Source organism: Ips typographus, linkage group LG3 (genome assembly GCF_016097725.1).
Source record: "Ips typographus isolate SLU linkage group LG3, UJ_Ityp_2.0, whole genome shotgun sequence".
Lineage (NCBI taxonomy): Eukaryota > Metazoa > Arthropoda > Insecta > Coleoptera > Curculionidae > Ips > Ips typographus.
The window spans coordinates 12,336,757-12,357,298 of NC_138424.1; the positions used below are offsets into that span (position 1 = coordinate 12,336,757).

Consider the following 20,542-nt stretch of genomic DNA (forward strand, 5'->3'; position numbering starts at 1 on the left):
GCCATTTTTTTGCCACTAAGAAACCACGTTTCTTGAAACGGTGTTCAGGGAAATTTGAAGTTGACGACCGAATTCCGCAGCCGGTCGAGTGGAGATGGTGGGACCTCTAAGTGGAAACGTCGATGCCTAAAAGTCTACGGGGAATTGTCTTGTGCGGTGCACTTCCAAGAGGCGGAAAGGGTGAAAACCTAAGAGAAGACCACGTGGATGTGACAGTGACGGTTATAGTTTCCACGATGACTATATCTTTTGCTCGGATCGTGCCTTTAAGCGATTTTTTAGAACCATCTGGGGCTCAGGGGCTCTAGCCCGACTAACTGAGCCTCTCTCGTAACAAGCTGGCAAAATACCCCTAGCTGGTAGTGCCAAAAAAAAACCAGTAACAACAACAACAAAGAACGGTGGACATAGGACATTGGCCGTATATAACTATAAGGTATTTGGGACCACCAGAGATGGACAAATACTTTATAGTTATATACAGACAATATCTATCGGTCGTTCTTTAAAAAGGTGGCCTCTAGTAGGCTTTGAATTTGGAGATTGATTGAATTATCAATACTGCGCATGCGCAGCTTAAGTCTGATTCTAGCAATAAATAAAAAAATATAGCAGGAAAGAGCAATAGCAAGTATAGCGGCCGTAAACTGTCAGAAAATCAGTGACGATCAATGAATAAAAAAAATGTAAACATAGCAGGAAGGAGCAATAGCAAACCAAGTGGGTGACAGAAACAAGGGGGTGGCGGGGGGAGTAATATGGCGGCCGTCAATATTTGTTAATCTTGTCCACTGTACAACTTAATTTAAATTTGCAAAACTCAACTGTTAAAGAACCACAAACAAACAAAACAAACTAACACTATACTACAACAAATACAAACAACAAATTTTTGCGGGTTTGAAACTCCAACCTTTCAATGACTTTCAATTCAACTGCGCAGTAGGCGAATGCGCAATCAACTTCCGTCCCCCTCGCTTAATGCACAAACGAGTTATAATTTGTATTATTGTTACCTCCTGATACTTGTTCTTTTTACTCATTGGTGACGATAATCAATCTGCTGTTGCCCACTATTCACAAATCCACTCGTCAATAATAATTCAACTAATTTAGGTTTGCAAAAATTAACCTTTAACGGACTGAAAAGCAAAACAAACAAAATCAACAAATCTTTGCGGTTTTTAGCTAACTTGACATACCACCAAATATAAACATAACTGTTTTACGACTAACGGGGACAAAGATGGCGACTTCCGTCTCGGTCGCTTAATGCAGAAATGGGGTATTTGCTACCTCCTGATTCTTTTTGCTCGAAGTTTGACATAATATAAAGTTTCATTTCATTGACAGGCACCGTAGCACGTGATGCATAGCACACTAGAGGGAAACTGCGCATGCGCAGTTTCAATAATTCAATCACTCTCCAAATTCACCGCCCACTTGAGGCCACATTTTTAAAGAACGGTCGACATAGGACATTGGCCGTATATAACTATAAGGTATTTGCTTTCATCAAATACCTTATAATTATCAAATAATGGATACTAAAAAAGAGAGAAGAAAAGAAGAAAATATTTAAACATAACATGACATAACCTCACTGTGAACATAACCTTGTATTGTTTGTTTTTGTTTGTGTTTTTTATTCAATAATATTTTTGGAGTTTTGACTCCTATGTGGGACTTATAGCAGGAGTTTAAAGTTTAAGCTGCGTGCTTTGATTGTGTCTTTTAAGTAAGAACGATGATAGCAATTGGGTTTGAAGGAAGTGCCAACAAATTAGGTGTCGGTGTGATTAAAGATGGTGTGGTGTTGTCTAATCCCAGAAAAACTTATGTTACACCACCAGGCGAAGGGTTTATGCCCAAAGAAACTGCAGAACATCATCGGGACAAAATCATAGAGGTTTTAAATTTAGCCTTAAAACAAGCAAATGTAAGTACCTAATCTTAAAGGTTTCCATTTGTGGTATTCATATTGTAGTTGTTCTTTATTTAATAAGTCCTTTTGAGAATGGTGAATTGGTTTGTGTTTGTCAACTGTGATTTAAATTCACAACACTCAATTTTTGTTCCAAAAATTAAAATGTTTTTATCGAGGTTTTTATCTCAACTCAGCAAGATAGTAACTAGAATTCTGATGCTTAGCGTTGTCACCATTATTTTGCTGATATATTAGAACTTTGAATTACCAGCAAAACTTAGGTTGTTGTGTAAGTAGAAATTGAGTAAATTATTGAAGAAAACTTGCCATCATCTTTTATGTTTCAACTTTGCTTCAAAATAAAGTAGGAACTTGATCAAACACACATTTTTGATTCTAAAATGGTGATATAAGAGGTTTAAAGAGGGCCACTAACAATACAGGGTGTCATAGGATTATGTGGCATCCAATAAAATTGAATTGTGTGGGCTTGAACATCTGACTAAATTGTAGGATTTTGTGGTCTGTCTGCTACACTACAATGCTGTGGGTTGAATGGAATTTTTGATGTTGAGTGGCAGACTGAGATTTGTTGATAGGTACAGAAGAAGGGATCAGGCCACTCAGAGTACCTACTTGTTCTTACCTATTCTGTTTATTGTTTCTTACAAAGTGGTCATGTAAGCAACTGTCATCACATTTGCTCTGCTCTCTTCAAGCTGACAAGATCCTTGATGAGAGCATTTTTTTGCATAAGTTGTCCCATCTTACCCTTCATTTCAAATGTTTAACAAATTAGGTTTTCCACACCTGTTCAGTATTTTACAAGGTATTTTATATTATTTCTGAATTTCTAACAAAGATCTAAAGATATTAGGAAATAACATCTCTGATCTGACATGATTGAACTCAAAATGAAGGGTAGACCTTGGGGTAGACTGCCTTTTTTGTACACCAAAGTGCCTTTTTGCATACAACATACCTTGAAATGCCTTTAAAATACCTCACAATGCTTCTATTATTGCTCAAAATTAGTCAAAATGCATCATAGTTATAATTAGAGTCTGGATTAAAAAGCACTAAAGTCGTGAAAAAAAGCAAATTCAAAAATCAGCATTTTGCTTAAAAAGCAAAATTATTCTCTTCAAAAAAGCGTAAAAATCAAAAAAAAAATTGAGTTCCTTCTAGAAATTTTTTCAAGATTTCAAAGTGCTTTAGAAGCATACGGAAGATTTTAGACTGTTTTGAAAGACCTCCGACTGCTTTAGAAGCATTTTGGAGTTTCTGTAGTGTTTTGAAATCTTTTTAGACTACTTTAGGAGCACTGCAGATTCTGGACTGCTTTTAAGAAATGTGAATTTCAACTTTTGAAAGCTTTGAAACTGCTTTAGAAGTATACGGAAGCTTTTAGACTGCCTTGAAATTTTTTGAGAGCTTCTAAACTAGTTAAGATTATTTGGAAGCTTTTAGAGTGTTCTAACATTAATGCAGATTATAAAAAGAAGAGGACCCAAAACTGATCCCTGCGAAACACCTCACTTTACTGGCAAGACAGAGGACAACTTTCCATTTGCCTCAACACACTGAGAGCGGTCCAGCAGATAAGACTCGAAAAACCTTAGACAAACAGGGCCAAAACCGATCTTTGTCAGTTTCTCTAACAGCAGGGTGTGGTCAACGCAATCAAATGCCTTTGAAACGTCATAAAGAGATAACTGCACTTGATCACCCCTTTCAAGCCCCTCAACAACGCCAGATACAACATGCACAGTTGACCTGCCAGGCAGAATCAGAGCAGTTCGGCTCTGCGCAAAAGAACGACACCTCAAGCAAATAATCAAGAATTAAGTCCTTTAAGATAATTTCAAATAATTTGCCAAATATAGGAATAATTGAAATTGGACCGTAATTATTTAAGTCAGACTTTGAACCTTTTTTAAATATACGAATTACTTTGGAACGCTTAAACATCGTGGGAAAAAGAGGTGTTGTATAGATGTGATAAGAGAGGTATCAAGAAACATTCAGTATTTTTGTCTATCGCGCTATTAAAATTATAAATATCTAAACACGAAGAATTTTTCAACTTTGTAATGGCTTGGGATACCATTTCATATGTTATGTAAGGGAAGTTCAATTTTTCAGCTTGCAACATTGTAAAAGTCAGTTGACATTGTCAAAAACAGTCTCGTAAACTTCAAAACGCAGTTTACACATTGGAATATGGTAAATTAAATTTACAGTAGTTGTGAAAACTTAAATTGCAAAATACATGTTATGTGACGTTGAAAATGCAATTCTGCATGTTCTTGTAACACTGTAAAGGCCAGTTGACATATGTCAAAAATAATCACATGGCCTTTAAAATGTGGTTTAAAATTTAAAAATTTAGTAAATTAAATTTAGGTTATATTTTAGACAGTTGTAAAAGCTGAAATTGCAAGAGACACATCACGTGACTTTGATTATGCCATTTTAGAGCTTGCAACACTGTCAAATCCAACTGACACCTGTCAAAAACAGTCACGTGACTTTAAAATGTTATTTAAATGTTGATCATTTGGTGAATTGAATTTAGACAATTGTAAAAGCTGAAATTGTAAAATAGACATTATGTGGCGTTAATAATACAATTTTAAGCTTGCAACACTGTAACAGCCAGTTGACAAGTGTCAAAAACAGTCACGTGACCTTAAAAATGTAGTTTAAACATTGAACTGTTGAAAATTTGGTAAATTATTATAATAATTTGTAATGAATATTGTTTCAACTCAACATGATGTAGGAACAAAGATTTTACCATAATAATTACATGTGCCTATGCTTTTCTGTTCTGTCAATTTTATAACGTTGATACACTATATTGTCTACTGCAATGTATTCCTTAAAATATCGCATAATTTCCTTTATTTAGGCTTTATTTCGTTCAAAATTCCAATGAAAGTATCACAAAACATTTTCGATTCGATTCCCATACTGTGGAAATCGATCAAGAAATTAAAAATAAGTTAATAAAGCAAACGATGAAAAATGTGTGTTTTCAGGAAATAATTTTGATTATTTCCTTCCTATCAATTTTGACCAATCGCTATCAAGAATTAGTATAACATATGTAAATTTTAAGTGGAAAAATCACTTAACAACTGTCAACTTAGCTGTCAGCAGTTTTTCCGGAAAAAAATTCGAAAAAATTGCACACTCCTCACAGCAACATAAAGAATAGTGTTACCCTTTCTAGCTTGAAAGTTATTAATTATTGTTCTTATTGTTTTAATTAAAATAAAATGTTTATTTAACAATAATAGTGTTACGGTCTGGGCCTACTATGCTCGATACTTCTTAACGAGCGCTCGCTTCGGGATGAAACCGATGCGCCGCAATATCTGGCCGGGCGCGTATTAAAGTAGGCCACACTTAGGAAGCGACACCTGGAAGATTCTTGAATGGTCAAGGCAACCCGCGAAGCGTTTCGCGGTCATTCTAGGACGTGGTTTGCGAATATAAAAGAAGCGGCGTCGTCGTCGACGAGAGTAGAGTAGTGTTGTAGTGGATTTGGGAACGCGGTAAAGTTTAAATAGTGGAATAGTTGTGGAATTGTAGTAGTGTTTTTAGTAGCTGTGTTAATTATTGTACGGAGTGTTTTGAAGTATTAATAAAGTTATTAATTGTTGAGTTAAACTGACTTTGTGTGAACCCACGGGAAAATCGTAACAATTGGTGTCAGAAGTGCGATCAGACTTTAGTGCGTGAATTGGAACTAAACTTCGAGTTAGAGACTTGTGTTCAGAACCGGACTAGAGATTTTCGGAACAGTGGTGTGTTAAATTTATTTTATGCCAATAACAAGACGTCAAAGTGCAAACATGGAGGCCCAACTTGCAGCTATTATGGAAATGCTTAAACAAAACAAAGAAGAACAAGAAAGGATTCGACAACAAGATAAAGAAGAAGAAGAAAGGATTCGACAACAAGACAAAGAAGAAGAAGAAAGGATTCGACAACAAGACAAAGAAGAAGAAGAAAGAATTCGACAAGAAGACAGAGAGCGGCAAGAAAAGCGTAACGTAGAAATATTGGACGTTCTAGCGGGGACCAAGACAGAAATCCATGAGTATGTAACCCATAGTCTCAAAAAGATGGAGTATGACGTTCAGGTAAAATTAAATGATACTCGGGAGGACATTAACAAAATTCAGAATGATGTTGAAATAAAGCTACGCGACTTTGAGCGGAAAATTGACAGCAGAGGAGCCAGCTCTACAGTGATCACCGGAAACGGGCTCAACAAGATCAAGCCTCCCACATACGACGGTCAAACTTCATGGGCAACGTACCAACTCCAATTTGAGGCCGCTGCAAATGCAAATGGATGGAGAAACGAGGAAATGGCTGTAGCACTGGTGGTGGCATAACGAGGACCTGCATTGGAGCTGTTACAGACTCTGCCTAACCCAACGAAGCAACTATGAAGCATTACTAGCTGCATTAGAACGTCGTTATGGGGATCAACATAAGAAAGGAGCGTATCAAACGCAATTAAAGGCAAGACAGCAGAAAACTGGTGAAAATTTACAAGAGTTTGAGGCCGAAATTCGTTGCCTTGTGCATCTGGCTTACCCAGCCGTCCCGGATGAAATCCAAGAAGAACTTGTGGCACAGTATTTTGTAGAAGGGATTGGAGATCCGGAGGTAAAGAAAATGCTGAAGATATTCAAAGGGAGCAACAGCAGCGAATTACTGGTTCGAGCGCTGGAAGTTGAAGCTGCGTGGAATGACTTAAAGCCAGAGACTATTCAAGAGGAGAGAGTACCTCCAGCCGATCATGCTGCTACATTAATATATGAAATTAAATCAATGTTCGGCCAATTAGTACAACAAATGGCAGCATTAGGAAATGGTCAGTTCACACAGTTAGAGCGATCACGTCCGATCACTAAAGTGAAGTGTTATCAATGTGGACGCAAAGGACACTATAGCAGGAATCACATCAGGACAGCGGTCTTTTTCTCCAAACCCGCAGTACCGACGAAATCAGGACATTAAAACAAATCACCGGAACTCGTCTGTTAAAAGAAACATTACGTGTTATAATTGTGGACGTAAAGGACATTATCGCTGGAATTGCAGACAGCAGTCTCGATTACCGACCCCGCAGAACTGGCGTAACCAGGAGCAGGAAATGAAGAACCCGGAAGGACATTTACCGCGATATGTAGAGGATCGTCAAGCTTTCAATAGTGACTTAAGGTACCGGAAAGGACAAATTCATAATGGTTGGAGGATTGGTCAAATCGCGAAGGTGACAGATAAAGAGGCTACAAAAAGAATGAAGAGCAGCGTTTCTAAGAAAGACATAATAAAAGGGCAGCGCTTAGACTCTGATTTGAAATTAATCAGAAGATGGTTGGAGAAGGATTTGAAACCGGATTTGCAACAGATTTCCAGATATGGACCAACAGTAAGGGGTTACTGGTTGCAGTGGAATTCGCTTCGACTGCGAGATGACTTAATTACTCGCAAATGGGAAAGTCCAGACGGAAAACGCTTTGTATACCAAACAATAGTGCCCAATTCCTGCAAAGAGAATGTGCTGCGAGAACTACATGACAGTCGCGGAGGAGGACACTTTGAAGTAAACCAGACTTTGGCTAGAATAAGAGATCGATTTTACTGGATTAACTTCAGAAAAGACGTTGAGGAATGGTGTAAACGGTGTGACCAGTGTTCGTTACAGAAGGGATCCATCACAATTCGGGAACTTGAGAGAGAGAAGTTGAAACCAAACAACAGCCGTATGAAGATGACACTGGACCACAGACCAACTGGTGGCAATTATAAGGAAGGTGATGCTGTGTGGATGTTTCAATCCAGGACGAGCAAAGGATTAAGTCAAAGATGGCAACGCACTGGGAGGGACCTTACAATGTGGTAAAAAGGTTAAACGACGTCGTGTACAGAGACCAACGCAGCCCCAAAGGCAAGATGAAAATTGTCCATCTGGACAGACTCAAGAAATACCAGGGATTAGATGAAGCGGATGGGGACGATCAGCTTTAAGAGGGGAGCAGTGTTACGGTTTGGGCCTACTATGCTCGATACTTCTGAACGAGCACTCGATTCGCAGGATAAGTTAAAAATTGAATTCAAATATTTTAATACCTCAAATTTTATTATTGATGGCAGTACAAATTTGACCCAGTGGTTTCGTGATAATATCACAAATTTAATTTTAACTAAAATGGAGGAATTTCAAGAAAAGGATAGTGGATGGGCGTTATCAAAAATTGTCAGTTTAGAAATAAACATTAATAAATATTGTTACGGTCTGGGCCTACTATGCTCGATACATCTTAACAAGCGCTCGCTTCGGGATGAAACCGATGCGCCGTAATATCTGGCCGGGCGCGTATTAAAGTAGGCCACAGTTAGGAAGCGCCGCACCTGGAACAATCGTTAATATTCGACGCAAATCGCGAAGCGTTTCGCGGTCATTCTAGAACGTGGTTTGCGAATATAAAAGAAGCGGTTTCAGACGGCGGGAGTAGTGAATTTGGGAACGCGGTAAAGTTTAAATAGTGGAATAATTGTTGAATTGTAGTAGTGTTTTTAGTAGCTGAATTAATTATTGTACGGAGTGTTTTGAAGTGTTAATAAATTTATTAATTGTTGAGTTAAATTGACTTTGTGTAAACCCACGGGAAAATCGTAACAATACTTTTCAATATCCGTTTGAGTTCTGCCATAGATATTCTTTCAAATTTAGAAAACGTGTACTTTAATTCATAAGTATACAATAAAGTAGGATCCGAGACAGCACCTCTAGGAACATTATTTACAATTTCACTGATACTATTCACAAGGTAACTATTAAATTTTTCCGCTATAAGTAATTCGTCATTAATTTTTTTTGATTCAAAAATCACTCCATCTGGAGATGAACTATTATTATTGGGTAATAGAGTTTTTAGCTGTTTCCACATTTCACGTGAGTTATATTTATTCCCATCAATAAAATTTCTAAAATATTTATATTTTTCGGATCTAATTTCATTGACAACGTAATTACGCATATTCTTAAACTCCTTCCATGTTTCCTCATTATTTTCCGGTGTTGCTCGTACATACAGTGCGTCCCTATGCTGCATACTCTGCCTAATATCAGCTGTTATCCAGGCTTTGTTCAAATATTTGCTTTTAAAAATAACTTTTCGTTTTGGACACATCTCATTTAAAACATTACTAACGCTTTCTACAAACCTATTTGCCAATACATTGACGTATACAGGTATACAGGGTGTCCCACGACGAAAGACATCGATTGATATTGGAAAAAGTATAAATAGGAGAGTTTTGAAAATTAGGCAGGATACTGATGTGGGCATGCCCAATCTAACTAAAATATTTTCAAGATGGTTGCACTTCCGTTTATACCGGAAGTCGATCACAACTTTCTTATTTTAAATAGAACACTCGATATATTATTACATATTTGGATTCCTCACAAAATTCTGACCAACTTATGTGTACAATGCCTTATGCCTATCTCTAGCCGTTTTCGAAATATTTTTTATGACGGAATCATTTTGAGCATTAAAAATTACTATAAGTTTCAATTTCGTTTTATTTGAGAATAAACATTTTTTTATTATGCTGCACGGTTGGGATTATGTGGTGTTCTAGTTGGTCATGCTTTTGACACACGGTGATATTGGAGACCTGCAGGGCATGTTAATAACACTAGTGACTTGAGTGTTTTGACAACTGCAAGTATGCCGTCGCGGTTACGTTATTCAAACCAAGATTACTTAAATCTGTTTATTATTTACGGAGAATGTAATAAAGTTGTGAGTAGAACATGTGAGGTATTTGCCGCTCGTTATCCAGAAAAACCAAAGCCATCACCAAAAGCTGTCAAGCAAATAATTGAAAATTTTAAGAATACGGGATATGTGAAGATAAAAGCTATTAAAACAAAACCAATCCTTAATAATACAAATGTAGAAATTGCAATTTTGGGCTATTTTGTTGCAAATCCAACTTTGTCAATAAGACAAGTTTCCGTAGAATCAGGCATATCCAAAAGCTCAATTCAGAGGATCCTGAAGAAACATAAATTTCACCCTTTTTCATTTAAATTAGTGCAACACTTAAAAGAGGTTGACTTTCCGAAGAGAGTTGTTTTTAGCGAGTTTTTGCTGACTAGTCACTATGGAGAAGAATTGTTTTTGAATAATATTATTTGGAGCGACGAGGCCAAATTCACTAAAAATGGAATGTTCAATAGACATAATTCACACTACTGGTGTGACATAAATCCACACGTAATTAGAGAGAGACATTTTCAAGAAATCTGAGATTTAATAATAAAAAATGTTTATTCTCAAATAAAACGAAATGGGTTGGATTTAGGTATAGGCAAGTAAATTGAAACGTATAGTAATTTTTAATGCTCAAAATGATTCCGTCATAAAAAATGTGGGGTTCTATTTAAAAAACTTGAGATTTTTCATTTTTTTTAGTGGCAAGTTTATGATTTTTTTTTGACGACCCTGTATACAAATGAGTCATTACGCACCCTCAGTTTAATAAAACGATCTTTTATTTACAACAACCCAAAGTTTCATTGCAAAATGAAATACGGTTTTAACATAGTACAAAAATATGTTGAGCGTTGCAACTGTCACTTTTTTGGAAAAACATCAAATATTTCGAAAACGGCTAGAGATAGGCATAGGGAATTCCATACAAAAGTTGGTCAGAATTTTGTGAGGAATCCAAATATGTAATAATATATAGGGTGTTCTATTTAAAATAAGAAAGTTGTGATCGACTTCCGGTATAAACGGAAGTGCAACCATCTTGAAAATATTTTAGTTGGATTGGGCATGCCCACATCAGTATCCTGCCAAATTTTCAAAACTCTCCTATTTATACTTTTTCCAATATCAATCGATGTCTTTCGTCGTGGGACACCCTGTATATATATATATACCAGGTGTCCAAGAGCACCCTGGACATAGGTGATTAACATGGGAAAACGGTTTTGATTTTTTTGCGCCTGTACGGCTGATTTGATTGAAAAATCGTATTAATGAAAGTTGTAGTACCTATCACGGACTAGTTTTCTGTATTTTTTTCGAATCTCTAACTTAAGCCCTTTCGTCGTAAAACACGAACAAAAATGCGAAAATTTAAACTTTTTACCTGCACTGTATAAGCGGTTGCCGAGCAACCGTACCCGCAACAATGACATGTTTACCCGTTGCCCGACCACCGCCTATACAGTGCAGGCCAAAAGTTTAAATTTTCTCATTTTTGTTCGTGTTTTACGACGAAAGGGCTCAAGTTAGAGATCCGAAAAAAATACAGAAAACTAGTCCGTGATAGGTACTACAACTTTCATTAATACGATTTTTCAATCAAATCAACCGTACAGGCGCAAAAAAATCAAAACCGTTTTCCCATGTTAATCTCCTATGTCCAGGGTGCTCTTGGACACCTGGTATATATATACAGTGTGGAACAGCCAAATGGAATAAATTCGATAACGAATAAATGAGAGCGTGTTGGGAAAAACGCTTGGACACGTCGATTTGTATTTCTTAGATGCGCATTTATTAAAAAAAAATAAAAATTATATAGGGTGTGTCATGTGACAGTGGCCGATACCAACTTTCTTATTTTAAATACAACCCCCTGTATATTATTAGTTTTTTGGATTCTTCAGAAAATTCTAGACATAATTCATGTACGATGAATTATGTCTATCTTCAGCTGTTTCGGAAATATTAAGTGTTTTCAGATGTATTACAACAATTAACATTAAAAAAAGAAAATTATTTTATTTCACAAATAATGTAAAAAAAAACAAAAAAACATTAATTTCAATGTAAGAGATGTTCAAAATGTTCGTGAAAATAAGTATTGAGTGTAATGTAGCGAATTTGTGAAATAAAATAATTTTCTTTTTTTAATGTTAATTGTTGTAATACATCTGAAAACACTTAATATTTCCGAAACAGTTGAAGATAGGTATGGGACATTGTACATGAATTATGTCTAGAATTTTCTGAAGAATCCAAAAAAATTATAATATACAGGGGGTTGTATTTAAAATAAGAAAGTTGGTATCGGCCACTGTCACATGACACACCCTATATAATTTTTATTTTTTTTAATAAATGCGCATCTAAAAATACAAATCGACGTGTCCAAGCGTTTTTCGCAACACGCTCTCATTTATTCGTTATCGAATTTATTCCATTTGGCTGTTCCACACTGTATATACCTACAAGAAATATGGTAATTATTATAAAAAAAATAAGTGAAACTGGTAAAAGATGTGTTTTATGTTATTGTGTTTAATTTTTTAATATTTCTTTCCATACAAGGTGTAGCATAAGGACGAGTTAAAATATTTACGTCTTTATTTATTAATGACAAACTCTCTCCGACTAATCAATTTAAATAATTTTTCTTCAAAAATATAGTAAATTAGTTTTGTAATGTTGAAATTTTTGAATGTAACCCTGTGCATTTAGTTCTCCTAAAGTGTTGAGATTTTAATTTTGGTCAGATTGCTGAAAGGTCAATAATCATTTTCTTTAGTTTTGGCTTATGTGTGCAAAATAAAACATGCTGGGTCTGTCTATTGATGACATTATTTTAATTTATTAAAATAGTGAATAATAAAATACTGATTAATTTATTAATAATCACCCAAAAACTAACAGCTAAATCAATAATAAATTTGACATTTAAATGCTTTTTGTCAGTTTGACGGCACTCAATGAATGAACGAGTTTAGAGTGCCTTGTTGACTACTGCCTCTTTGTTTCTTTTTGCCTACTTGAAGATGGGTTTTCAGATGTTTGTAAAAGTTTGACAATACCCAAATTGGCTCTGAGCCTTCTTTTGAGCTGCGTTTTCTTACTCTATAAGTGGCTTGGCAAAATAAACAGCCTATATTTGGTACGCACAACATGTTTGCAGTAGTTGGTTGGTCCCATTGTATTTTAAGTGAATCTAATTTTTTTTTTGCATCCTTAATGTTTTTCAAAACTATATTGTCCTTGTAAGTATTTGAAGTTTTATTAAACCAGTTTGATATATTCTTCTTGATTTTTTTCTCTTCACTGTTTAGATCCACGTTTAGATTTTGTTGATTTCCTGTACCAGTTTCGACGATCACATTATCTGAAGTAGAATCCTCTGAAATCTCGTCTCCCTAAGAACTATTTGTTGGTAAATCTGTCTTTTTGGGTAACATTGATTTAGATTTTAAAGGTTTTTTAAAAAAATTAACCATTTTCAAAATCATCTTTTTGTGACCAGGCGGAATTGTAAATTGATCGGGCTTATCTTTAAACAATCCATAATAGTTTTCCAAGTTTCCTTGGTCAGCAATAATTGAGGAATAACTGCTTTTTACAAACTGCTCTAAACTTTCAAAATCAACGTTTGTCAACTCTTGAAGTGCAAGTTTATTATCGTATCCGCCACACAGCAACATGTTTTTGATGTACACTGGCAAAACAGAGCTAGTACCCTGTTCAAATTCCTTGAATAATTTTCAGGAGGATTGCAAGAAATTCGTGAATTGTCATCTAAAAAAAAAAATAAAAATGTAAGCAATTAACTTCCTCGTTGACTTCAGTACACCAAATGCAACTTATGTTATACAGGGTGGCTCCTATTCGTTGGTTTTACGGGGTACAGAGCAAACGGTAATAAATAGAAAAAATGTAGTATAGAAGTTACGAGCTCGAGTTTTAATCTAGTCTACTTATTTGTTTCTAAATTTTTGGAAATTGACCGTACAGTAGTCGCGACGCGATAATCCGAACCTGCGGTAATCCCAATGAATAAAAAAAATGTAAACATAGCAGGAAGGAGCAATAGCAATCAAAAGGGGGACAGAAACAAGGGGGAGGCGGGGGGAGTAATATGGCGGCCGTCAACTTCCGGTTGGCACTATAAAACACTGATGTGAACTTAGCAGCCAATTTCTAGCAGCCAATTTGGCGGAAACACCCGAATGACCAGTGGCGTCGGGTATTTTTTAAATCATCAACTAATTGCGTCAGAGGATTAGTTATGTTTATCATAACTAAATGTTTTGTCATTAACAACTAAGAAAACGTCTTGTCAGACCACTTGTTATATAATATATTTATAATATTCGAATGCTATTAATGATAAATATTCAAATGCTAATATCTCAAAATCTACATATACTAACACCTTACAAATTTCAGGACTAATAAAGTACTACCCGAGGTAACAGAATCTGTAGAGATCAGCCCTTGGACAGCCGTCAGACATTTGTTATAACACATTGCTTATATCGGTCGATAAATATACAAATGCTAATATCTCAAAATCTACACATACTAACACCTTCCAAATTTCAGTACTAATAAAGTACTACCCGAGGTAACAGAATCTGTAGAGATCAGCCCTTGGACAGCCGTCAGACATTTGTTATAACACATTGCTTATATCGGTCGATAAATATTCAAATGCTAATATCTCAAAATCTACACATACTAACACCTTCCAAATTTCAGTACTAATAAAGTACTACCCGAGGTAACAGAATCTGTAGAGAACAGCCCTTGGACAGCCGTCAGACATTTGTTATAACACATTGTTTATATCGGTCGATAAATATTCAAATGCTAATATCTCAAAATCCACACATACTAACACCTTCCAAATTTCAGTACTAATAAAGTACTACCCGAGGTAACAGAATCTGTAGAGAACAGCCCTTGGACAGCCGTCAGACATTTGTTATAACACATTGCTTATATCGGTCGATAAATATTCAAATGCTAATATCTCAAAATCTACACATACTAACACCTTCCAAATTTCAGTACTAATAAAGTACTACCCGAGGTAACAGAATCTGTAGAGAACAGCCCTTGGACAGCCGTCAGACATTTGTTATAACACATTGTTTATATCGGTCGATAAATATTCAAATGCTAATATCTCAAAATCCACACATACTAACACCTTCCAAATTTCAGGACTAATAAAGTATTTTTTCTAATGTAACAATTCTGATATTATCGCCATATCGTGATACATCAGTAGAGGCAGCTTATAAGTTTTTATTAGAAATGGATCATTCTCTTGGAGAACCTTCGATACATAATAATTTGAAAAGTGAGAACCTATATACACATCTTGACGATAATGATCCTTTATATTTGAAAAGTCCATTTTATCACCATTTTAATGATATAAAAAACGAAATGCAAGTTGCCAAAAGCGGGGTAACCAACTCTTTTTATAGCTTAGAGTTCCACGAAATACTTTTAAATCACTACATGCCCTACGTGAGCCTCTATGGAGTGCTTTAATGATAACAGATCCTGTTAAAAACCGGTACAGTAACTCGTATGTAGAAAATTATTTTATGAATTTGAAAATTGGCTCACTGGATTAAGTGTGTCCTTACTAATGCACATACTAAACGAAGATTCTCGTACACAAATAGTAGATGAAATAATAGCCACAAAAATATTTTCTGATACAATGTACAGCGATTATTTTCTTAAAAATATTTATTTAGATAAACCAAAAATAGTAATGCCGCATATTGTTAATGGAAATCACTTCTGCCTAGCAATGGTCGACTTACAAAACCAAACATTCAGTAATATTGACCCTTATAGAAGCTCCTATGAAAAATCTAAAACAAAATTATTAATTCTACAAAACTTTCTTAACAGGTATAATCGTTATCATAATACTAATATACAATTTCAAAACTTAAAAATCAAAATAGAAAAACTCCTTTTACAAAAGGACAGTTTTAATTCCGGTCCTCTAATTATATACTTTTTTGAACAACTTCACAAGGAAGGGATGCAGAAGTCCAATGTAACTTGGTGGAATATAGAAAGTATTTAAAGACCAAAATTTTGAATAACGCCACCTGTGTCAATACAGTATGTATGTTTTGTTCCAGAAATTGTTTGTCAACCGACAGTGTTGTCAAATGTCAATCTTGTTTAAGAAAAATGCATTCGAAATGTATAAAGCTTGGTGATCATTGTTGTATTAAAAACGGAATATGCGAGTTGTGCTATTTGTATTAATAATTACCTTACAAAATAGTGAAGGTAAGTAGGTACCGAGTTTATAATACAGATCCTAATTTTTTTAATATGTACATAAAGTTAACCTAATCGAACATCTTGATTACTTCTTTTTTTTTAAATGCTGCAGTGTTTTTAAAATGCTTACTGTTAGTATACCTACCTATACAGGGTATTCCATGACGAAAGACATACGATCGATATACGAAAAACTACCGATAGGTAAGTTTTGAAAATTTGGTAACATAGTAAAGTCAGCATGCTCAATCCAACTAAAACATTTTCAACCTTATAACATTACCGGTTATACCGGAAGTACCAACTGACATATTTTAAATGGAACACCCTGTATATTATTATATTTTTGAATACTCCTATCGCTTTAAAATATTTTTTGTCTATCATAACCTATAATTACCTGCAACGGTTTTCGAGATACTGACATTTTCAAAATTAAAAATGTTACCAAATGACTGATTTTACTATGGAATCCAATTTTCAAAACTTTCCTATCGGTAGTTTTTCTTATATCGATCGATGTCTTTAACAAATGTCTGACGGCTGTCCAAGGGCTGTTCTCTACAGATTCTGTTACCTCGGGTAGTACTTTATTCGTACTGAAATTTGGAAGGTGTTAGTATGTGTGGATTTTGAGATATTAGCATTTGAATATTTATCGACCGATATAATCAACGTGTTATAACAAATGTCTGACGGCTGTCCAAGGGCTGTACTCTACAGATTCTGTTACCTCGGGTAGTACTTTATTAGTACTGAAATTTGGAAGGTGTTAGTATGTGTAGATTTTGAGATATTAGCATTTGAATATTTATCGACCGATATAAGCAATGTGTTATAACAAATGTCTGACGGCTGTCCAAGGGCTGATCTCTACAGATTCTGTTACCTCGGGTAGTACTTTATTAGTACTGAAATTTGGAAGGTGTTAGTATGTGTAGATTTTGAAATATTAGCATTTGAATATTTATCGAGCGATATAATCAACGTGTTATAACAAATGTCTGACGGCTGTCCAAGGGCTGTTCTCTACAGATTCTGTTACCTCGGGTAGTACTTTATTAGTACTGAAATTTGGAAGGTGTTAGTATGTGTAGATTTTGAGATATTAGCATTTCAATATTTATCGAGCGATATAATCAACGTGTTATAACAAATGTCTGACGGCTGTCCAAGGGCTGTTCTCTACAGATTCTGTTACCTCGGGTAGTACTTTATTAGTACGGAAATTTGGAAGGTGTTAGTATGTGTAGATTTTGAGATATTAGCATTTGAATATTTATCGAGCGATATAATCAACGTGTTATAACAAATGCCTGACGGCTGTCCAAGGGCTGTTCTCTACAGATTCTGTTACCTCGGGTAGTACTTTATTCGTACTGAAATTTGGAAGGTGTTAGTATGTGTGGATTTTGAGATATTAGCATTTGAATATTTATCGACCGATATAAACAATGTGTTATAACAAATGTCTGACGGCTGTCCAAGGGCTGTTCTCTACAGATTCTGTTACCTCGGGTAGTACTTTATTATTACTGAAATTTGGAAGGTGTTAGTATGTGTAGATTTTGAGATATTAGCATTTAAATATTTATCGACCGATATAAACAATGTGTTATAACAAATGTCTGACGGCTGTCCAAGGGCTGTTCTCTACAGATTCTGTTACCTCGGGTAGTACTTTATTATTACTGAAATTTGGAAGGTGTTAGTATGTGTAGATTTTGAGATATTAGCATTTGAATATTTATCGAGCGATATAATCAACGTGTTATAACAAATGTCTGACGGCTGTCCAAGGGCTGCTCTCTACAGATTCTGTTACCTCGGGTAGTACTTTATTAGTACTGAAATTTGGAAGGTGTTAGTATGTGTAGATTTTGAGATATTAGCATTTAAATATTTATCGACCGATATAATCAACGTGTTATAACAAATGTCTGACGGCTGTCCAAGGGCTGTTCTCTACAGATTCTGTTACCTCGGGTAGTACTTTATTAGTACTGAAATTTGGAAGGTGTTAGTATGTGTAGATTTTGAGATATTAGCATTTAATTATTTATCGACCGATTTAAACAATGTGTTATAACAAATGTCTGACGGCTGTCCAAGGGCTGTTCTCTACAGATTCTGTTACCTCGGGTAGTACTTTATTAGTACTGAAATTTGGAAGGTGTTAGTATGTGTAGATTTTGAGATATTAGCATTTGAATATTTATCGAGCGATATAATCAACGTGTTATAACAAATGTCTGACGGCTGTCCAAGGGCTGTTCTCTACAGATTCTGTTACCTCGGGTAGTACTTTATTAGTACTGAAATTTGGAAGGTGTTAGTATGTGTAGATTTTGAGATATTACCATTTGAATATTTATCGACCGATATAAGCAATGTGTTATAACAAATGTCTGACGGCTGTCCAAGGGCTGATCTCTACAGATTCTGTTACCTCGGGTAGTACTTTATTAGTCCTGAAATTTGTAAGGTGTTAGTATATGTAGATTTTGAGATATTAGCATTTGAATATTTATCATTAATAGCATTCGAATATTATAAATATATTATATAACAAGTGGTCTGACAAGACGTTTTCTTAGTTGTTAATGACAAAACATTTAGTTATGATAAACATAACTAATCCTCTGACGCAATTAGTTGATGATTTAAAAAATACCCGACGCCACTGGTCATTCGGGTGTTTCCGCCAAATTGGCTGCTAGAAATTGGCTGCTAAGTTCACATCAGTAATAAATAATTAATATAAACATTCAGTGTTCGAAGTTTTATTTGGAACAATTGAGTGTGTGGAAAAAAGAACAGAATTATAATGTTAATAAACCTAGAATAGAACAGCAGAACAGCTCATGTAGATAGTTCAATTGAAAAGTTGGTTTTTTGACAATACCTACCCATATACAAAAACTTTTAACAGTTTAAGATTCTTCACATTTCAGTCAGATCAAATTTTGAGATTTAAGTCGGATAGACTGAGTCATTTTAAGTTTTAGTTGCAACACTGATGAAGACCCTCGCTGATGATAGTCCATGAAGTTAAGCACATTGAAGCTAAATCACATCACTTTTGAAGGAAGTATTTGGCCCCTTTGTTGTTGCCCCTGTACAGTAGGAAACTTATCTTCAAAGATCTGGCTTCATTGTCCACTGTTTTCATCACTTATTCACTTACTCATTAAATATTGCAAACAAATTGGCAAGCAAAACCAGTGTTTTCTTAAAGAATTTTGCTACAAAGTAAATAAGTTGAGTAGAGACATTGGATGAGGTTATAAATGCAACTTACAACCAGATTTTTGGGCTGTGGCTACTGATAATAGCTATTTATGTAACCAGTTACGAAAAGATCGATTTTGTGTAACAAATGAATGTTTGTAGGGCGAGCGCAGCGAGGTCCTACAATTTGAATGAGTTACACAATAAGACATTTTCGAAACGTGTTGCATACATAATTTTTTCTAATTTTGACCAAAAAGCGGTAAAAACCATCTTTTAAAGTGATTTAACACAAATATTCACTTTCATAGCACCTTGTATAAACAGTGACAACGACATGTTATGATGGATGTCGCCCATATGTTTCTACGGAAATGCATAAAAACAGGGAGTGATGAAATGAACTTTTCATAACTAGTTACATAAAGTGATACTTTATGTAACTAGTTACATAAAGTAAAACGTTTTGTCACTCTAATCAGTTTTGAAAAGTGTCACTTTATATGCCATAATTAGAAAAAGTATTTTTATCACGATTTATTTTTATTTTATTTGCATTATTTGGGTAGTAACTCAAAATTATTACTAAATAAGTGAATTACTAAATGAGAATGATGGACGACGATTTGTTATGATTTTGAAAGGTTAGTAGCACGGCCGGATATAAACTTTCCTTAACGACCGCTTGGCGCGAGATTTAAAATTTCCGAATTTTATATTCGTTTTGCGTCTTAATGGTCAAATCTACGCTATTGACAAAATTACAATTTGATAGCTGAAAATGTGCTCTACAACTGTTATCTAAAGCGTTTTTCCATTAAATGAACCGTACAGGCGCAAAAAAATAAAATCGTTTTCCCATGTTAATCTCCTATGTGCAGAGTGCTCTTGGACACTTGGTATGTGTGGGTTATCGTTTTTCGAACGTTCCTGTATGCACAGAATGTTCTCGCTATACGTCCAGTAAACGTTTATTGTATCGCAAACATTCCATCCGATGCGCCGATCCAAGTTTAATGATACTGGGACATGTCCAAAAGTAGTTGTTTTGTAGATTTGCATTTTACATGGGGTTAAATGGGTAACTCCCTTATTTTAAGGCCTAGAGGGTTGAGACTTCGTATTAGGGGGGTAAGTTTGGGACACCCCTGGGATGCGGTGTTGCCAAGTTGTGCACTTCCCTAAATTTAGGGAAATTCTATATAGTGACCCCTCGTTTTTCCCTAAATTTCAGGAAATCTTAATCTGGTTG

At 35.2% G+C, this 20,542-nt stretch overlaps 1 protein-coding gene across 1 annotated transcript in view; it reads left to right on the top strand.

Moving 5' to 3' along the window:
- The first annotated feature begins 1,592 nt into the window (after positions 1-1,592).
- The window catches only part of LOC145725954 (tRNA N6-adenosine threonylcarbamoyltransferase-like), a 34,759-nt gene continuing 15,809 nt past the window's right edge, over positions 1,593-20,542 (top strand). The window contains exon 1 of the mRNA XM_081974886.1: positions 1,593-1,939. Coding sequence (XP_081831012.1) covers positions 1,748-1,939 — 192 coding nt within the window. The 5' untranslated portion in view covers positions 1,593-1,747. The remainder of the gene's footprint in view (positions 1,940-20,542) is intronic.